Source organism: Pelophylax lessonae, assembly GCF_965119305.1.
Source record: "Pelophylax lessonae genome assembly, chromosome: 11".
Lineage (NCBI taxonomy): Eukaryota > Metazoa > Chordata > Amphibia > Anura > Ranidae > Pelophylax > Pelophylax lessonae.
In genome coordinates, this window is record NC_138778.1 from 58,793,711 (window position 1) to 58,815,729 (window position 22,019).

Genomic DNA, 22,019 nt, shown 5'->3' on the forward strand with positions numbered 1-22,019 from the left:
CCCCGCTCCTTTATGTCACACTCTTGATCTTGCATACAGACCCACTCGTTTCCAAAAATGCCCCTGTTCTGTGTGCATCAATTTTAGTAAATCTCTCCCCAATATATTGCAGCTTACCAGTCCTAAGATGTGGTGGCTGCATACGTTTTCCTTTGAAGGCTTTTTTATTTAATTTTACCTGGGAATCTAGTCGGTAACACACTTCCTGTCTTTGGAAAAGGTGCAGGAGAAACATAGCAAAGTCTGGACAGCAGCATTGTCAGTCTGTGGAGGGGGTGGAGCTAGATGGACTAGTAGATGGATGAGCTATCTGAGGCTGTTTGAAGGATTTGCTGCAGATTTTCAAACCAGTGTGGCTGGGAAAGCGTTTATAACCTTACCTGAGTGTGGGTCAAAGTGACAGGTGGTAGGCACTGTGGTGGAGCACAGACTGTAATATAATGTGGATCACATTGTGAATTTAATTTGCTATAACAAACCAAACCATGAAATATTGTGCCTTGAAAAATAATTCATACCCCTTGAAATTTTCCAAATTTTGTTATGTTACAACCAAAAATGTAAATGTATTATATTGGGATTTTATGTGATACATAAACATAAAGTGGCACATAATTAAATAATTGTGACAGGGAAGAAAAATGATAAATGGCTTTCAACATTTTTTACAAATAAATATCTGAAAAGTGTGGCGTGCATTTGTATTCAGCCCCCCCCCCCCCCCCCCAATTCAATACTTTGTAGAACCAACTTTCACTGCAATTACAGCTGCAAGTCTTTTTGGGAGAGAGTGACATTTTTGCCCATTCTTCTTTGCAAAAGAGCTCAAGCTCTGTCAGATTGGATGGAGAGCGGCTGTGAGCAGCAATTTTCAAGTCTTGCCACAGATTCTCAATTGGATTTGGGTCTGGACTTTCTAATTCTAACACATGAATATGTTTTGATCTAAACCATTCCATTGTAGCTCTAGCTGTATGTTAACGATAATTGTCCTGACGGTAAACCTCCGCCTCAGTCTCAAGTCTTTTGCAGACTCTAACAGGTTTTCTTCTAAGATTGCCCTGTATTTGGCTCCATCCATCTTCCCATCATCTCTGACCAGCTTTGCTGTCCCTGCTGAAGAAAAGCATCCCCACAACATGATGCTGCCACCATGCTTCACGGTGGGCATGGTGTGTTCAGAATGATGTGCAGTGTTAGTTTTCTGCCACACAAAGCGTTTTGCTTTTAGGCCACAATGTTCAATTTTGATCTCATCTAGCCAGAGCACCACATTTGCTGTGTCCCCCACATGGCTTCTCGCACACTGCAAAGGGACTTCTTGAGATATGGTTTTATGTTCTGCATAACTTATGTACTAAACTGGTTTTATACATATTTCCTGTTTTTTAATCATATTTGGTGCCAGGAAAGTCCCATGCTCCCATGATAAATTTGGTGGATAGCCTATTTCTGTAACGTTGGCACCCATGTAACCTACAATCACACCAGTTATCAACTATTTCCCTGAAGTTCATCTTTAGCAAAAAATGATTGAAAAAAAGTAAAAGTAAACTATTATGCACAAATGTTCATGAAGATTTTCAAAAGAAAAGATTTGGAATGGTTTGGATGCCTATGAGATACATCTGTAGTTGTGACTTTTTTAGGGGTCAAAATGTTTTCAGTGAAGATCCACACATTTTTACATTTGGATTCCATTAGGAAATATGTGAATATTGAGTGGAAGTTGTTAAAAAACTTCTAGAAATAGACCCCTTGTCTATTGGAATAATAATGTGCTTTATTCCATTATAAACCTTAATATAGTAAGGTGAATGTTTTTTCTCTTCTCTTTACACAGGTGTTTGGTCATGGCAAGGCTAATGGAGAACCTACGTGGGCCCTCTTACTAACCGCTTGTATCTGTGAAATTGGCATCCTCATTGCATCGCTGGATGAAGTTGCACCTATTCTTTCCATGTATGTCACCTGTATCTTTGGTCTCACTGTTAGCACGTCTTCTTTTTTTTCCATACTTACTCTTGGATTCTTCTTTAACATCTTCTTTCCCCTAATTTTCTAGCTTCTGTCTCTTTTTCTTCTTTCCTATAACTACAGGTTTTTCTTGATGTGTTACATGTTTGTTAACTTGGCCTGTGCAGTGCAGACATTGCTCAGGACTCCGAATTGGAGGCCTCGCTTCAAATATTATCATTGGTGAGTGAAGGCCAACTGTACTGAATAAGAATAGATCATTTTTTTTAATTTGATATAAGCCTTAAATTAGAGACCTCCACACCCAGCTGTCCATATCAATAGATGTTCTCTTGTTCTTTGGATCAAGTTCCTGAAATAATAATGCTTTCTATGGCTTGCTCTCTTACAGGACCCTTTCTTTCCTTGGTATGAGTCTTTGCCTCTCTCTCATGTTTATCTGCTCTTGGTATTATGCTCTTGTAGCTATGTTAGTCGCTGGTCTAATCTACAAGTACATTGAGTACCGAGGGTGAGTGAATTTAAACCAATTGCACACACAGTATACATATAATGGTAACTTTGTAGCAGTTATGCAAGGGGGGGGGGTGATCCTGGGAGCAGGACTGTGTGCTGAAGCCCAGTTGATCTCCTCTGTGTGTTCAATGTACCTGTTTCTCCACTAAAGGAATAGCTGCTTGTCATTCTCTGTCCTTCAGATACTGATTCTGAACAGGGGTGAATTTTTCATTATTGAGCAAATTGATACACTTGCAGGACTCTAATGAGGAAAGTTGCAGTGCTTGCATACCTACATATGTATACCTACACCATACATATAAGTAATTAGCCCTTTAGGAGCATCCCACCAAAAATTACTTTTTGGTTGCAGTGGATGCCTAAAACTTGACTTGTATCTTCATTAACCACTTAAGCCCCGGAAGATTTTACCCCCTTCCTGACCAGGGACTATTTTGCGATTCGGCACTGCGTGACTTTAACGGACAACTGCGCGGTCGTTCGACGCTGTACCTAAACGAATTTGACGTCCTTTTTTTCCCACAAACAGAGCTTTCTTTTGGTGGTATTTGATCACCTGTGCGATTTTTTGATTATGCGCTATAAACAAAAAAAGAGCGACAATTTTGCAAAAATAACAATATTTTTCACATTTTTTTGAAATTCACAAAAAAAAAAATTTAAAAATCAAAATTTTTTGACATTTTAGGTCAATTTGTTTTATTCTACATATGTTTGGTAAAAAAAATCCCAAAAAGCGTATTTTGATTGGTTTGCGCAAAAGTTATTGTGTTTACTAACTAAGGGAAAGATTTTTGTAATTTTTGTTGTTTTTTTTATCGAGTAATGGCGGCGATCTGCGATTTTTTTTCTGGGACTGCGACATTGTGGCGGACAGATCGGACCCTTGACTGACATTTTTGGGGTTACCAGTGACATTACTACAGTAATCAGTGCTATACATATGCACTGTTACTGTAAAAATGACACTGGCAGTGAAGGGGTTAACTTTTTTGAGAGGGAGGAGTTAAGTGTGTCCCCAGGGGCGTGATTCTAACTGTGATTGGATGTGGCTTGATGTGTAAGAACAGAGATCAGCGGTCCTATATAGCAGAACCGTTTGATCTCCATTCTTACACAGGGAAGAATGACAGGCGGCTTTGTTTACATTAGCCGCCTGCCTTTCTCCCGGTGTTAACGGACGATCGCGAGTGACCGACGTACATCGGGTCCGCCGGGCACACGCGCGCGCGGGGGGGGGGGGGTGACCGAGCTCCCTAGAGCCTCACAGGGGCTGACCGCCGCAGTAAATAGTCGTACGGCGGTCGGCAAGTGGTTAAGTCTTCTGGGAAAATCAGTCAGCCAATCCCATAAGCAGGAAGTTACATCTCTGGGGGCATTACGTACACCAACTGTGTAGAGGATGCCTCCAGGCTGCCATATTGCATTACATTTTACAGAAAATTACAGCGCTGCAGACTGAAAAGGAAAGCTAATTTTTAATAACATTCAATAACAACATTGCTGGTGTTGCATTCGAATATGCTATTTTTTTTTTTTTTTTAAATTGCTATATATTTTTTCCCATAGAAGTGGAGTTAGCCTTTAAAAAATGGTAAAATTTGAATATAGCAACATCTGACTCTTAGCACCAATATTCCAAGAATGGTGCACTTTAGAAGAATTAAGTAAAGCCTTCTAACATTTCCACCTAATTTCCATTCATCTAAAAAGTAAATACCAGCCCTCGTCCTGGGCTTGTAAATCTACTTTATTAAACTCTCGGATAAAAGTCACAGATGCAACAGGGCTAGTGCAGTAGAGCTGTTGCATCTGTGACTTTTATCTGGCAGTTTAATAAAGAATATTTACAAGCCCAGAACGAGTGCCGGTATTTACTCTTTAGATGGATACATAAGGCATACGGAGCCTTTACTGCAGCACCGCTTGCACACAGATATCGGGTCCCATCGGGTTGAGTAAAGCGAGTTCTTTTCCTGATAACTTACATTCATGTTCCCTTTAAACAGAGCCCAGAAAGTGCACCCATCTCCATGTTTAATGGTGAACTATTATGTGTGTCTTCAGTAGAGGAAGGCAACAAAAATATTTTTACATGATATTTGTGTGTGCAGGGCTGAGAAGGAGTGGGGAGATGGAATTCGTGGCCTGTCACTTAGTGCTGCTCGATATGCTCTTCTAAGGTTGGAAGAGGGTCCCCCACACACCAAAAATTGGAGGTATGTGTAGGCTGCCTACCTACTACAGTATGATGTTTTTCTGTAAATAATACTAAGAAAAAAAATCAAAAAAGTTACTTGGGATGAAATTTTAATAGTTGCCTTCTTCTTTGTAGACCTCAGTTACTTGTTCTGGTCCGTGTGGATCAGGATCAAAACGTTGTTCATCCTCAGCTTCTTTCCTTGACCTCTCAGCTGAAAGCAGGCAAAGGTTTGACTATTGTTGGCTCAGTGTTAGAAGGAACCTATTTGGAGAATCATCCACAATCTCAGCGTGCTGAAGAAGTAAGATGTATTTTATGGTATACACTATACACTTTGGTGGCTTGTTTAAAGCCCAACTCCAGCGAAACCTCAGTTCATTATGGATAGATTTGTAAAGGGTTAAAACTTCAGAAGGATATTAAATACTGTCTGTGCTGTGTCCCAGCTGGAGATCTGTCTTCTCTCTCTGTTCTGTCAGACACCTGTGCCGTGGGCAGAAAGTTTGAGGAAAGCTCTCATATGTAGACACAGCAATAAGATCCTGACAGATGTTTTAACACTTCTTAAATCTGTAAAATGTTTTTCTCCAAATATCCCAGTTAGGGAGATATTCCTTCACAACCTATTAATACGCACCAAATAGGAATTGCGAAGATTTTTTTGGTTTCATGTTTTATCTGACACAGGTCAAATAGACATTCTCCCAAACAGGGGAAGACAGCAATAAAAGTGGAAAAAACATTATAATGCTTACTCATTCCATTAGGCATTGTTCAAATTTTATATTTTACTGTTTATCAAACCAGTCTATCCGGCGCCTTATGGAAGCTGAGAAGGTAAAGGGATTTTGTCAAGTAGTCACTTCTTCAAACATTCGGGATGGTATTTCCCATCTAATTCAGTCCAGTGGACTTGGAGGACTACAGCATAACACCGTCCTTGTAGGATGGCCACGGAATTGGAGGCAAAAAGAAGATCACCAGACCTGGAGAGACTTTATTGGTATGGAATTTAATCTTTTATTCATTACAATTTATTTAAATGTGGAGTTGTTGCCAACACCTTCCTCTTTCCCTTTTCATTTATTTCAGAGCTTGTAAGGGAAACAACTGCAGCTCACCTGGCTCTGATCGTTGCCAAGAATGTTAGCATGTTTCCCGCAAATCCAGAGAGATTTTCTGAAGGCAATATCGATGTTTGGTGGGTTGTCCATGATGGTGGTATGCTAATGCTGTTGCCATTCCTCTTACGTCACCATAAGGTAATGATCTGTAGTTGTATGTAATAGTGACCATCAAAATAATAATAATTATTAGATATAGGGGACTATTTACTGTATCTGCATGATATTTCCCTATGGTTGCATGTATTGCCATTATATTCCCATTGCTGTATAAAATAAGTTACACTATTCTTTAATATTTCTCCAACAAACATTCTATAATTTCCACATTACCTAAATTCAAATACACTGAAAATAAATGTGGGGAATGCAGTAAACCCAATACATTAAAACATATATTATTGTCTGCACATTTCTTTCAAGTTTTCGTTAAAAAAAGAGGTGCAGACAATTTGAGGTGTTTTATTGTATGTATTTGGTTTACTGCATTCTCTACTTTTATTTTCATGTAATAGTTAGATTGCCATAAAGAGATCTCTTGATGAACTAAACCTCAGAATTTAGGTGTTTTTTTTATCTATTGGGTAGTGAAAACATTACATTGGAAACAATGTTTACCTGTGCCAGTTAGTGCCGGTTCACATTGATGCGGGAATCCTGCATCGAACCCGACTCGCAGGCAGTTCACACTGCCCAAAAAAATAATAAAAAAATAAACAAGTTGTTACAAACAGTGATAAATGGTGAGCGAAAAAAAATGTATAAAATAAATATATAGAAATGAATATAGAGTTCAATAAGTAATGAAAAATGGAATAAAAAAATTGGAACCAGTGATAATATAGAAAGAACCAAAAGGAAATATCAATCAAAACAATGAACTGATAAAAATGTGAAGAAAACTTAAAATAGTCCCAAAATGGTGATAAATGTGAGTCACGTATCTTCGTAAACAACAGAAATGGTGATCGATGTGAACTAAAACCTTCATATGCAAACCACACGTGATATGGTGCCATCCACCGCCATTGATAAATCCACCACCGTAAACAAGACCTGCTTACCAGATGGAAGAGACCTTAAAGGTCAAATCGCCACAGGGAGGAAGTCAATGGGACTGATCCTCTTGTGTATACTAATTCAACTTGCGACCAAGGAAGCATCACCCGCCAGTAGGTCTCCAAAAAGAATAAGACGGTCCATAGTGTAAAACGTACAAAAGTTTTATTAAACCAATAAAAACAGTGTCAAAGGAAATATCGTACAATAGGATAAATTGTAGGAGCCGGCCGCCTCACCGCTGCGCCCATCCTTCCGGGATCAACCAACAAACAGGTGACATCAGCACGTCGCGACCCAACCCAACGCATTTCATCACATAAGACGTCGTCCTGGGGTACACTGCCATATGCGAACTGCTGTGAGTGGCAATACAAAGTTAACGACACCCCCAGATTAGTTCGCATATCGCAGTGCGAACTGTCAGTTCGTACAGGAATCGGATCGCATAGGTATGAACACCTATTCAATCTGATTCTGGTGTGGACCAAAAAAAGGGTCCTGCGCCACTTTTGTCCAAATGCGATGCAAATACAGCCATGCATCGCACAGACATGGAATGTGATTTGCATAGCAGTGCGGTGCGAATCACATGCGATGTCTCACATCGCATATGTGTGAACCCGCACTAGGTCAAACCATATAACAGAGTACCATAAACTTAATACAATATATTAATAGTAATATAATCAGATGGAGCCTACAGAGCACTGCATCTGCAATCAGTGGATAGTAGGTGCAATATCAGGCCCCCACAGACACCTCCTCTAGGTTCTTTCTCTGTACCTCTGTAAGGGATTTCTGTTAGAAAGCTGGAGGAAGTGTCAATAAACTACAAGGGTGCTCATCAGCACCCTCGTCATTCATTGAGAACTACAACCTGTCTGCTGTGGTGGAAGAAGAGACTTGTTGTTTACTCATTCACAGATACCAGTGAATGAATAACGCAGCTGTGCAGGCAGGGCGCAGCAGAGCCGCAAAGATTTTAAAATGTGACAGTGGTTGCGAAGGAGAGGATCCTCTGCCATCACTATCACAAGGGAAGGGTGAGGAGGGTGAGCGGGGCAGGTACTAAAACATGTTAAATGTTACATCCTAAACATGGGTAAACATGTAACATGTTCCAAAGGTGAACTTAGCCTTTAAAACATTTATTGAACAAGAATGTCAGATATAGCCAATCTGTTTTGACAAAAAGGACTCCCCCTTCTTCAGGGCAATTGAAAAATGGTCCATATGGTCGGTAAAGGTAAAAAAAGGACAAAAAAAATCAAGGACAAAGCTTGCCTTGTGCAGCAGTTTTGTGATAAAAACAGGATGATATATGGAGCCTGAACTGAGGCCAGATTGACCCTGAGTGTTGAAAAATGTAAAGCAATGCACTTGGGCGTCAGAAACACGAAAGCAAGCTACTCACTAGGGGGGGAACCTCTGGGTGAATCTAAGATGGAAAAGGAACTGGGGGTACTGGTGGACAACAGGCTTGGCAGTGGCATGCAATGCCAAGCCACTACAAGCAAAACCAACAGAATACTGGCATGTATAAAAAAGGGGATTCACTCCAGAAAAATAAATTATTCTCCCACTCTACAAGACTCTGGTCCGGCCACATCTGGAGTATGCTGTCCAGTTCTGGGCACCGGTCCTCAGGAAGGATGTGCTGGAACTGGAGAGAGTCCAGAGAAGGGCAACAAAAATAATTAGGGGAATGGAGGACATTAGCTATGAGGAAAGACTACAAGCACTGAACTTATTCTCTCTGGAGAAGAGACGTTTGAGGGGGGATATTATATCAATGTACAAATACTGTACTGGTGATGACCCTAGCTAGCATAAGGGATAAACTTTTCAGAGAAAGGGAATACAATAAGAAATGTGGCCACTCGCTAAAACTAGAGAAAAAACGGTTTAACCTTAAAATACGTAAAGGGTTCTTTACTGTCAGAGCAGTAAGGATGTGGAATTCTCTTCCACAAACAGTCGTATCAGCAGGGAGCATCGATAGTTTCAAAACGATTAGATAGGCACCTTAAAGAGGTTGTAAACTCACCTTAAAGTCTTTAACCTATAGGTAAGCCTATATTAAGGCTTACCTATATAAATATCTCCTAAACTTGCACCGTTTAGGAGATATTTACATTGCATGCAGCCGATGACGTCATCGGCGCATGCGCTCTGAAGGAACGGCCACCCGTGCCGTTCCTTCAGAGCCCTATGCCGTGAACGGTGTGATGTAATCGCACCCCCTAGCCAATCAAATGGCCGGAGGATGCGAACGAGGAAGCAGGACGGCTCGACATGTTGGCCACCCTGTCGCTTAGCGGGCGGCACTGCGGGGGCTTCGTTTTAAGGTAAGCATTTCATAATGAGCTAGTATGCGATGCATACTAGCTCATTATGCCTTTGTCTTTACAGGTTTTTTTTTTCTAATTTTTTATGAGGGTTTACTTCCTCTTTAAAGACCACAACATACAGGGGTATACAATGTACGGTTAACGGCAAACACACACACTTCATAGGTTGAACTGGATGGACTGATGTCTTTTTTCAACCTCACAAACTATGTAACTGTCCTTTTTCCTATTCAGATTATGCTGACACTCAGCTTCAACCCAACACAAAAATGTAATGTATTGCAGCTTACCAATCCTTTGATGGCTGCATTCGTTTTCATTTTTCAGGTACATTTTTGCAAGTATAGAAAATACCATTTGATCCTGCCAAAAATCCTGTGCACTGAGCTGAAATCTCATGTAATGTTATCAGCCCTCCCAGCTATCTTACATAAACTACAAAACCCCTCTCCTATATATAATGTAGAAGAAAAGGGGAATTTGTAGTCCAAACCAGAAGAGCAGCCTAGGGTAATAATGCGTTCATCCATAGCATACAGTACGGTGAGTAAACTTTTTCAGTCTAGGACAGGAAGTGTGGAGACTGGCAGGATCAGCAGTTGAAAATAAAGAAAAAAAAGCCTGAAAAAAGAAAAATAATTATTTATACTTTTTTAGTTTTTGGGTTTAGGTATGCGTTAATAAAACAACCAACCACAGGGATGACTAATGTAAGTTTTATTTGAAGAAATAAACTCTTTTTTAAAAGGCCAGCTATCTGTTCTTTAGGATTAAATGCAAAGGTACAAAACAAAGTAGTAACAGGATATTACAAAAGAAGCAATTCACTGTCTTGGGCCTTTTAAAGAAAATGGGACAGCATTAGGTACATCTTACACAGGCTGTATGTATAGTGATCATTATCTCATTTTCTGTTATATATAAATAATTGCTGGCACTTTCTTAATGACCACTGTGGGTTAGCCTAGAAAAAATCAGGCATGATTCTATTTCATTATTCTCTTTCATTTCTCTTACAATTACTGGAGTGCAATTTAATGTAAACGTAATTCAGCCATTATACTTGTTAACACAATAACCCAGAGCTACCAATGAAAAGACTATAATCTTGCTTCAAGTGAACCATTATATGTGCCCTCTCCACAAAGGTCTGGAAGAGATGCACGATGAGGATCTTCACCGTGGCTCAAATGGATGATAATAGTATCCAGATGAAGAAAGATCTGACAACCTTCTTGTATCATCTGAGAATTACTGCGGAAGTGGAAGTGGTGGAAATGGTGATTCTTACTCTCTTCTTCTGCTCAGATATAAAATATACCTGATGCCAATGGCTGCTCATGTTGATTTAAAGTTGTATGTCATAACACAAGCTTTAGACTATTAAAGCTGGACACTAGGCAAACAGATAAATATACTGTCTATAAGTGAGTCACTTTACCCATATTTCTGTCCATCTAGACCTGAGATTTATCTACAGTCTTACCAGACAACACAGCCAGGTAGATGCCATTTTTGTTAGTTGGCAATACAGTAGTAGCATCTCCACTTCCCATAATTTCTGATTGAAAAGAGGTAGAAGAGCAGCGGAGGGGTGATGAAGTCACCAGTGGCAGCTGGTGCTCCATGGGCCAGGGGGGGGGGGGTGGCAGGCAGACCACACCATACCCCCCCCCCCCCCCCGGCTCACTCACCCTGGACTGACGTGGAGGGCAGGCAGGTGGCGGTGGCTTCCCCTGCGTCTCCTCCCTCCTCCTTGGCCAATAGCATGGCCTCTCCTTTCGGCCAATTGGGAAACGGGTCTCAGGACCAGCTTCCTGATTGGTTGGGAGGAGAATCAGTGTGATAATAGCGAATATTCATTCGCTATTGTCACACAACTGGTGGGCTCTTTTTTGAAGCCTATTAGAGCCTCTGGCTCTAATCATGTGCCATAAAGAAAAAAAAAAACCCTTTGGAATCCATGTGTCCGGTGCCCTGCATGTACATTAGGGGCCCGGACGCATGGATGGGGGGGCGCCCCTGCGCCCCCACTGAAAGGCCCCCACTGAAAGGCACCCCTCCGCTCTCTCCTCCAATCACCATGTATACAGCACACCTGATTGGCACCTACTCCTGTTCTTCTCTGTCCCTGTCTGAGTGCTGCTGTACAGGAGATTGTAAGAAGCTAATATTATTAAATGTGGGTGCCTACACTAGCTGCAATTTTAAAAACACATGTAATGATTTATTAATTATTACAGAGATGCAAAAATGTGTCTTTTATATCTTCCTAGAGTTCAACTTTAGGCAGAATACAAAGTAAGAGCCAATTCACATCCATAATGTTTCCTGCTGTAGAATGCAAGGATGCTTTCAAGGAACATTAAAAAAAATATTATCTTCAAAAGTGACAGTTTACCAGCTTGGCGTGGTAGAAAAACTAGAACCCCCCACTATTTTTGTATGATAATTCATTAATTCATAGAAAAAATAACAAGCAAAACCATATTCATTTTTATTGTATGCCACTAATGTGTCTTGTCTTTTATAAAAATTGACACAAAAAATGAATACGAAGTGCATGTAGTAATGCATTTTAAGAGTGTTACTAACTGAGCAGAAGTGTCAATATAGGCTTAAGCCTAGTACACCTGGGCGGAATGTTGGGCGACATCGGCCGGTTCAATAAAAACCAGCCCACATTTGGCGCGTGTGTATAGCAGCCAGTCCGGCAGAATCCAGCCGATTGACCAACTTCTGTCGGACGAGCATGTTGGAAAACGAGCAGCCAACTTGCTTCCGATCAGCAGGGAAGATGGCTGTACTAACATTGGATTGTTAGTACAGTCGCTCCAACGGGAGCTGTCAGTTTTTTTCATTCAACCCGCTGGTTTGAACGGAAAAAAACTAGTGGTGTGTACTAGGCTTAACAATTTTGATAATCCTCTCACCAATTTAGCATACCCATGATCCCAGTTGCACGCTATACCATAGGCCACAACTCTTGTTCCACCTTGGAGCCAAGCCCTTATCTTTAAACAGGAGACACACTTACTCCCAAGTCAGCAATGTCACCCTCTACCTCCATTTTGCTCAATGCGCAAAGCATCAACAGGATCACCTCTGTTCAGTTGGCAAGAAGGACATCCAGAAAGCAGTAAGCATAGAGTCATATTCCTGGCTGTGCGGTGTGGCAGAGGTGTGTACATCTCAAAATCAGCTGAGCAAATAAAATATTCTTAGGCAGGTGAACCACTTATGTGGGTATTAGATGTGTGTCTGAAATTCTACTTTAAATTTTAACTTGTGCTTGTGATTCAGTCAGTAAAAGGTGTAGATTGTTTAGTTCAATTATAGAAAATTGTATCTGTAGAATAAAAAAACAGACATGCATTTCTTAACATAACTCACACACAACACAATGAGTGACATAGTGTGGCAGTTTTATTAAAGAAAATAACATTGATGTAACATAAGACATGAGACGATTAAGCTTCTATATTGCTTACATACCTGACTACAGCATGCGTTTGGCCCATCTGCTGTAAACTTATAGAATCACTATTGCAGAATCATTATATAGAAGTATTTATTACCTGTAGAGAAATAACCCAACGGACTGGTATATGGTAAATATTAATTTTTAGTGGTAATTAGATAGGGCAAAGCACTGGTAAAACCCGACTCCAACAAATTTCTAACTTTTAGAGAAAAAGCACAGGGAAAGGATAAAACTTCTGTCATTTTTTATTACTGCCTGTGTGCCCATTGGGATAATTTCTTCTCGTTTCCTGTCCTCCTGTCACTGGGACAGGAAATTAATTGAATGTGCCTTAATTGAGACACAAAAAGTAATATAACAGCTTGTTAAAGGCCCTAATAGATGGCTTTAATTTTATCTGGTTCCTGGGTAATTGGTTGAAATTTGAGTTGTGAGTGGTCCTGAAGGCAGGGCAGGTCCTACCATGGGTCACACTGGGTCCATTGGATCCAGGCATCACTTTGAGAGGGGCAGAAAATTGATGCCCAAAATTTTTTTTTTGTCCAGCAGTTTTGTGTGTCATCAGTTTACAGCATTTCCCCATCTCATACTGCCGCTTGTAGGGCAAACTGATGAGTATGAGGAGGCGGAGGGTTTCCTCCGTGGAACATTCCTTATGTGATTGTGGTGTGCGCAATGACGTCAGACATTCAAACAAACTAAATAATTCTGGAGTTTGTGGTTTGGAATTGAATATAATGGTATGTCATATAATTGGGCATGTAGACAAGGTGCTGTTGCATATAAATATTACTTCCTGATAAATGTAATTTTAGTTTTAATTATCATGATATAAAATAAAATTGTGTGGGCCTTTTGGTTGGCGTGATTGTTTTTGGGGGCAGCATTTAATTTTGGACCCAGACAGCACAATGCCTTGGGCCAGCCCTGCCTGCAGGTGCCATCTGGTAGAATGCAGTCACTGCTTGGCTGATCATTTTTGGCCTGGCTCAGTCAATTTTAAATTGAAAAGTGGAAAATGATTGGCCAAACAGTGACTGCATCCTATCAGTGCCCCAGCTGCCTGAACACAATGGACAATGGAGGAATCAAGTCATTTTCCCATACTCTCCCATGGGCCATATTTTGAGACATCTATGCTTACTTTTATTAGAGTAGGGAGTAAGGGCTCTTTCACACGGGCGTTCCATATGTCCGTTTTTCATCCCATCCGTTAGCGGATGAAAAACGGACATAATGTATCTCTATGTAAATACGGATGTCATCGGATGATCATCCTCTGACATCCGTTTTTTGTCAGTTCAGTTCAGTTCAGTTTTTTTGAATGGAGGAGAACCCTATTTTTTCTTCCTTTCAAAAAACGGAACTGAAGCAAAAACGGATGTCAGTGGTGTCATCCCCAGACATCCGTATTTACATAGACATGCATTATGTCAGTTTTTCATCCGCAAACGGATGGGATGAAAAACGGACATACGGACCGGATGACACAAGTGTCATCCGTGTCCGTTACAAAAAAAAAAAAAAGGACCTGATCGGGCAAAAAAAAAGGAACGCCCGTGTGAAAGAGCCCTTAGACCCTTTCCCAAGTTTTTATTAGTAAGATCCCGTCACTTCCTGCCCTGGTCAAATGTATCTCAGGACAGGCAAAAAGGGTAAAACCTCCCAAACAGTTAAAAAAAAAAAAAAAAATAGGTATTAATTACTGTACCCTACTCTAATAAAAAAAAAAGACATTTTTGACATATAAAGTATATATTTTTTTACACAAGCATGTATTTTATGTTTTCTATGCTGTACAAATGACTGAAATCCAGAAAATATTCATCACAGTTTTAGACTCTATTTAACATGCATGTATATATGTTGTTTTTTTTTAGCATGACAGCGATATTTCTGCATACACATATGAGAAGACTCTCGTGATGGAACAACGATCACAAATCTTGAAGCAAATGCACCTTACCAAAACAGAACGGGAGAGAGAGGTAACATGTTAAATAAAGAATAAATGTATTTACTACAGGTACTTAAATAGCACCAACGATTTACACAGCGCTTTACATATATATATATATATATATATATATATATACATTCACCTCAGTCTCTGCCCTCTAGGAGCTTACAATCTAAGGTCCCTAACTCACATTCATACATACACATACTAGGGTCAATTTGAACAGGGTCCGATTAACCTACCAGCATGTCTTTTGGAGTGTGGGAGGAAACCCACACAGGCTCAGGGAGAACATGCAAACTCCAGGCATGTAGTGCCATGGTTGGGGTTTTGAACCAATGACCCTAGTGCTGCCAGGCAGAAGTAATAATCACTTGCCACTAATCAAATGTATTACAAATTTAAAATATTCAGGTGAAGAGAAAGCCAAAACAGTTCCTGGTTTAGAAAACCCATTAAAATCACTTTGTTTTTTTTCCGAAAACACGCTATATTTCGGCATTCCTGTAACTTAAAAAACTTGTCAAATGACCTGAACTGTCATAGGAACTTTAGTGGTCTTGGGGAAGAAAGATTTACTGCTGGGGAAGGCTTTATCATTACATACGTTTTTCAGTTGTACAGCATCCTGGTTGTATTTATTACATATGGCTGCCTCCATCTGAGGGTAGTTGTGTTTACCTATAATTCATAATAGTATTTATTAGTCAATATTGTGAAAGCAGGTGTTGATGTTTTCACTTTGCTGACCTCTCGACACAACGAAAGGGCCGTACACATGGGCAGAATGTCAGGCAGATTTGGCCGGTTCAATAGAAACCGGCCAACATTCAGCCCATGTGTACTGCAGGCGGTCCAACAGAAGCAGAAAGCGAAGTTCAGCCATCTTCTGTCGAAGGGCACGACCAAAAAAGGCCTGCTGATCGGCATCCAATCAGCGCTCTCTGCCAATGGTGGGTGGGGCTGCCCCCTGTCAGGACACAATAGCTCAGCGGGTGAGATTGTTGTACTATAGCATTGTTAGTACAGCAGATCCTCCTTTTTTCTTTTTTTTTTTTTGAACGCTTGAACGAAAAAAAAAAAAAAATAATAGTGTGTACCAGACTTAAGTCAACCAAGTTACATAGGGGCGTATCTGTAAATTGACTTGATAAATTAGTGCAAGGTGCGATGTGTAGAAAAGCTATATCCACAGTAAACAAGAACAAATCCTTCATGTTCCAGTCTTGCATAAATAAAATTACTTTTGATTGGTTGCTGTGGATTATTAGCTCTTTTGCTAAAAGAAATGGGATTCAAGCAGCTGCATATGTGAAGTCCCAATGCATATACAGTATCTCATAAAAGTGAGTACACCTCTCACATTTTTGTAAATATTTTATTATATAATTTCATGTGACAACACAGAAGAAATTACACTTTTCTCCAGTTTAAAGTAGTGAGTGTACATCTTGTATAACAGTGAATATTTGCTTTCCCCTCAAAATAACTCAACACACAGCCATTAATGTCTAAACTGCTGGCATCCAAAGTGAGTACACCCCTAAGTAAAAATGTAAAAATTGGGCCCGTGTCAATATTTTGTATGGCCACCATTATTTTCCAGCACCATGAAAATTAAACAGATCTACCTTGTTTTCCAAATTGCCAGTATTCAGTATTGAGTTCTTTAAATAGAAACTCACAACTGCCTTAACCCTCTTGGGCACCAGAACTTCACAGGTTGCCATTGGAGTCCTCTTCCACTCCTCCATGATGACATCACGGAGCTGGTGGATGTTAGAGACCTTGCACTCCTCCACGTTCCGTTTGAGGATGCCCCACAGATGCTCAATAGGGTTTAGGTCCAGAGACATGCTTGGCCAGTCCATCATCTTTACCCTCAGCTTCTTTAGCAAGGCAGTGGTCGTCTTGGAGGTGTGCTTAGGGTCGTTATCATGTTGGAATACTCCCCTGCAGCCCAGTCTCCAAAGGGAGGGGATCATGCTCTACTTCAGGATGTCACAGTACATGCTGGCATTCATGGTTCCCTAAATGAACTGTAGCTCCCCAGTGCTGGTAGCACTCATACCGCCCCAGACCATGACACCCCCACTACCATGCTTGACTGTAGGCAAGACACACTTGTCTTTGTACTCTTCACCTGGTTGCAGCTACACACGCTTGACTCCATCTGAACCAAATAAGTTTATCTTGGTCTCATCAGACCACAGGACATGGTTCCAGTAATTCATGTCCTTAGTCTGCTTGTCTTCAGCAAACTGTTTGCAGGCTTTCTTGTGCATCATCTTTAGAAGAGGCTTACTGCTGGAATGACAGCCATGCGGACCAATTGAATGCAGTGTGCGGCGTATGGTCGGACTACTGACAGGCTGACCCCCCACCCCTTAAACCTCTGCAGCAATGCTGGCAGCACTCATACAGCTATTTCCAAAAGACAACCTCTGGATATGACGCTGAACACATGCACCTAACTTCTTTGGTCTACCATGGCGAGGCCTGTTCTGAGTGGAACCTGTCCTGTTAAACCTCTGTATGGTCTTGGTCATCATGCTGCAGCTCAGTTTCAGAGTCTTGGCAATCTTTTTATAGCCTAGGCCATCTTTATGTAGAGCAACAATTCTTTTTTTCAGATCCTCAGAGAGGTCATTGCCATGAGGTGCCATGTTGAGCATCCAGTGACCAGTATAAGAGAGTGAGAGCGATAACACCAATTTAACACACCTGTTCCCCATTCACACCTGAGACCTTGTAACACTAACGAGTCACATGACACCGGGGAGGGAAAATGGCTAATTGGGCCCAATATGGATATTTTCACTTAGGGGTGTACTCACTTTTCTTGCCAGTGATTTAGACATTAATGGCTGTGTGTTGAGTTATTTTGAGAGGACAGCAAATTTATACTGTTTTACAAGCTGTACACTCACTACTTTACATTGTAGCAAAGTGTCATTTCTTCAGTGTTGTCACATGAAAAGTTAGAATAAAATATTTACAAAAATGTGAGGTGTGTACTCACTATTGAGAGATACTGTATCTTCGTAAAGGTTCAAAGATTGGTCTTGGAATATGGAAAATTAGCTTTGCATAAAGTCTGCCAAGTTTGAAGAAATTTTTTTGTAATTCGTCTTTTTTTTCCTTTTGAATGAATAACCTTTGGTCAATCTAAAAACCAAACAACTCTCTATGCTACCTGGATTTTTTTTCCAAATTGTACTTTTTTTTTGTAAAATGTTTATTATTAACAACACACAATTTTGCAGCTTTTACTATTTTGGAAGATGATTATTAAACATTTTTTTAAAAAACAGTATAAAAGTAGACTGTCTGGTTATTTTTTTATTGACCCCCAATAGGGGAAACATAATGTTATAATAAACCTCTGTTTAGTATAACTAGAATCAGTAACATGATGCTCCCCTTAGGAGCTCACATGAACCCAAAAATACTCTCATATTATCTGTTCTGGAAAATGCAAGAACTGCTAATTTGGGTCAGTAGAGATCCGCATATTTATACAGTACTAGAAAGGGTTATGATTAGCATTGCACTGATATCGGTGTTGGTATAGTTGCTGATACTAAGCATTTGCACGAGTACTTGTACTCGTGCAAATGCTCCGATAGTAAAACTGATACTAAAACTTCAAGTCCGCAGACTGTAACTGCCGCCTTTAAACCCGGTTTACATATATGCAAATTGCATGCATTTTGAATTGCATCTGATTCGCATGACATGTGAACCTGCATCCTTTTCAGTGGAGTCGGTTCACACATGTTTGGGCTGGCCGCAGCCTTTTTTTAAATAGAGTCCAGTACGATTTTTGAGCATGGTTCAGCTCACTTGAACAGCGGCGCACCCGAGGGGGGCTGAAATCCCACTGTCAAAACGGACCACACATATGTGAACCCGGTGTTCTGGAGAGAAACTGTCACATGACACTAAAAAATGCTATCGGTATTTGGTATCAGCCAGTACTTGAGAAAAAGTATTGGTATTTGTACTCTGTCTTAAAAAACTGGTATTGATGCATCCCCAGTTATGATGGAATGACAATGCCTAAATACACACAAGACCCTGTTGCCAGACTATTCATTTCAGAAACAGGCTTCCCATAAGAATATATGTGCATTTAATGTGTTTTATGCATGTTTACCTCTAAAAGCCTCCCTTTATAGACATCCAAAAGCCCTGAGGCTGGTGTTGACCGCCACCATCTTGAATGTGATGTCAGCAGCCCCAGAAGACTCATGGAAGTCACCCAGGTGACATTCTACAGTATTCCCCCCCCCCTCACTCCTACGCATAAAATGTTATGTAGGGAGGGGGAGGGTGGAGGAGCTGGACCAACAAAGATAATATTTAGACAATCTCATAAAAGGAGAGGGCTATGATGTGGCAGGAGGGAGGAGGAACTGTATCTGTGTTAGTAGTAAAATGATTTAGTAAGTTCAAAAGGCACACTGTAAGCGTATAGTTAATGGAAAGGAAAAACACATTTTAAATACTAACATTTCCTGTCCTTTTAACCTGCAATGTTTAAGCTAGTGACAATTTCTCATTAAAGATGTCTTCCAATCTATCCTATACAGATCCAGAGCATTACTGATGAGTCTCGTGGATCAATCCGAAGAAAGAACCCACAAAACTCCAGGTTACATTTAAGTGTCCCGGAGGAGCAAGTGGGAGATTGTGAAGAAAAGACTGAGGAAGAGGTAACACTGGCATCATTTAATTGTATCTAAGCCAAAAATGTCATTACAGCTCACTAATCCTTGGTGTGGTGACTGCATTTGTTATATTTTTCCAAGCTTCTTTTGCTTTATTTCCACCTCGTAACCCTGCAAATAACACACTTTGTGGACCTGAGTGGCTTTGTCTCTCCCCCACTTTACCTATGGAGTCATGGTTGTCACCCTAGGCTGCTTTCCTGATATGGATTGCAAACATGTTCATATCTCCTCAACCCAATTACATGGGGGCTTGGCATAGTGGTTTACAAAAGTTAGCTAGGAAGAACAAAATTCTTTGGTGCAGCTCACAGGAAGCGAGAAGGCCGCTTCCTGGCAAGATCGATATGTGTTTTCTGTATTTGCTGAAAATGTTCTTAGCTTAAAAAAAAGGAGAACTAATGCAGCTACTACATGTAAGGACTGTAAGCTGCAATATATGACATTTTTATTCTTGGGTTTAGTTATACTTTAAATGGTTCCTTCTACGGCACCTCTGTGAACAATTGCCTAGCCAAAGTCGTTTTCTAAATTTCCCGTTTTACTGTTTTTGATTCCTTCAGGTACAATTAATACATGATACAAATGCAACAGGTTCAACCCCTCAGTCTCCTCCAGAGGAACCAGACACCACTCAAGAGAAAGTACATCTAACCTGGACAAAAGAAAAATTAGCAGCAGACAAGAACAAAAGTAAAAGTCCTAGCAGCACTCCGGAAGGGATAAGAGATTTTTTCAACATGAAACCGTAAGCACAAATAATATTCAGGTTGTCTGCAGCTTGTTTCTAATCAGATATATTGAAATGTAAAGTTTTACATTAAAGGGAAAGTACATCAGATTTTCAGTAAAACATTGAGGTTTAGACAAAGTTTACATTTAATGACCTTTCTTACCTTTGCTAAACATTTCTAACAAAAACATACAGTACGATCCCCATACCAGACATAGTGATGAACTAGGTTGACAAACAAAGCTAGCCCATAAAGCGGTGGAAAAGCACAGTTAGTGAAAAAAAAAAATATGTCCTTGCAAGGCAATGTCATATTTTGCTAGGGTGCATCTCATACTAGCACATTATAAGAAACTTACCTTACAATGAAGCCCTCCAGCACTGAGAGGGCTGACATCTTCCCCCAGTCTTCCTTCTGGGTTTGCAGCCTCCAGCTACATGAGTGACCGGGGGCACAATGACGTCACTCCCACGCATGCGAACGGAGCGAGCGTTTACAGTTTGAAGGTCCGCCACTTTATGCCGGACCTTCAGAGCACATGCGCCCTTGATGTCACTGGCTAAATGCACTCTGAATATCTCCTAAACAGTGCAAGTTTAGGAGATATTCACAGTAGGACTGCAACTAACGATTAATTTGTCTGTCGACTAATCTATCGATTATTTTTACGATTAGTCGACTAATCTAACGATTATTTTTATTTATTTATTTTTTTGCTTAATTGAGTGTTTTTTTGATTAGCTAATTAATCCTGTAATTAACTGCTATAGCTGTAGTAGAGGGGCTTCGCCAAGCATGTGTAAAATGCTACATGACATTGTATGAATATGCTGTTGTATACAGCATGTCTAGTTTGTGGCTGTACCACCATTTGACACACTCAGAAGAAATATAGAAGAATGACAGTTCATACTGAAGACATTTTTAGGTTTTGTGGCAATCATTCTGCATTTTGTAAAAATATGGCTAAGCTTTAATTATGTGACAAGTTATGACAATGTTTCATTTCAGTAAGTAAAAAAAAAAAAAAAAAAAGGGCATTTTACTAACTTTTGCACCAGCAGAGCATTGCACCACATCACTGCCTCAGTGTGCAGAGCATCGCTTGCCTCCGGGATGTCATGCCGCTCGCCTCCGGGATGTCATGCCGCTCGCCATCTGGACTGGAGCGCAGCGGGGGCCGGGGCAGTGCAGCCTGCTGCGGCCCCAATCAATGCAGCGGTCGGCCGGCAATGCGAGCAGGGGGCGTGTGACGTCATGCGTGACGCGTCAACGCCTTTCACGCACGTCGACGAATTTTTGTAGTCGACGAGTCGTGGCAGCCCTAATTCACAGTACCTACAAGTAAGCTTTATTATAGGCTTACCTGTAGGTATAAGTTACATAGTTAGTCAGGTTCAAAAAAGACCAATAAAAAACAAAAAACAGTAAAGAAAACCCAACCATACAATTCCATATACACAATCCTATACCCGCAGTTTACTAACACTTTAAGCCCCTTACACACGGGACGAATGTCGGGTGGCTGCAGCCAGTCCAACAGAAGCTGGCCATTTGGCCGCCTTCTGTCGAAGGAGCATGAACAAAAAAGGTCCGCTGATCGGCTTCCAGTTAGCACTCTCAGCCAATGGACCGGAGTGTTCTGGCGGGGGGTTGTGTCCCTTTTGGAACACAATAGAACAGCAGAGGAGATCGCTGTACTAACATCGGTACTTTGTATGCTAACAAAGCCATGTGATCACTATCTTAGTGATGTCATGGTAATCACGTCTTTGTTAATAAAAAATATAAGTCACATCACGAGTTCTTGCATATGCAAAAAATAGAAACTGCCGTATACATGAAAATTTAAAAGGCTATGCATTCCCTTTA

General features: G+C 40.6%; 1 protein-coding gene across 1 annotated transcript in view; it reads left to right on the top strand.

Moving 5' to 3' along the window:
• Positions 1-22,019, top strand: part of SLC12A5 (solute carrier family 12 member 5) — a 148,880-nt gene that overhangs the window by 118,661 nt on the left and 8,200 nt on the right. Inside the window, exons 13-23 of the mRNA XM_082272063.1 lie at positions 1,844-1,962; positions 2,101-2,199; positions 2,369-2,488; positions 4,611-4,715; positions 4,832-5,000; positions 5,507-5,702; positions 5,792-5,961; positions 10,385-10,516; positions 14,601-14,708; positions 19,276-19,398; positions 19,977-20,161. Of these exons, the coding sequence (XP_082128189.1) occupies positions 1,844-1,962; positions 2,101-2,199; positions 2,369-2,488; positions 4,611-4,715; positions 4,832-5,000; positions 5,507-5,702; positions 5,792-5,961; positions 10,385-10,516; positions 14,601-14,708; positions 19,276-19,398; positions 19,977-20,161 (1,526 nt within the window). The remainder of the gene's footprint in view (positions 1-1,843; positions 1,963-2,100; positions 2,200-2,368; positions 2,489-4,610; positions 4,716-4,831; positions 5,001-5,506; positions 5,703-5,791; positions 5,962-10,384; positions 10,517-14,600; positions 14,709-19,275; positions 19,399-19,976; positions 20,162-22,019) is intronic.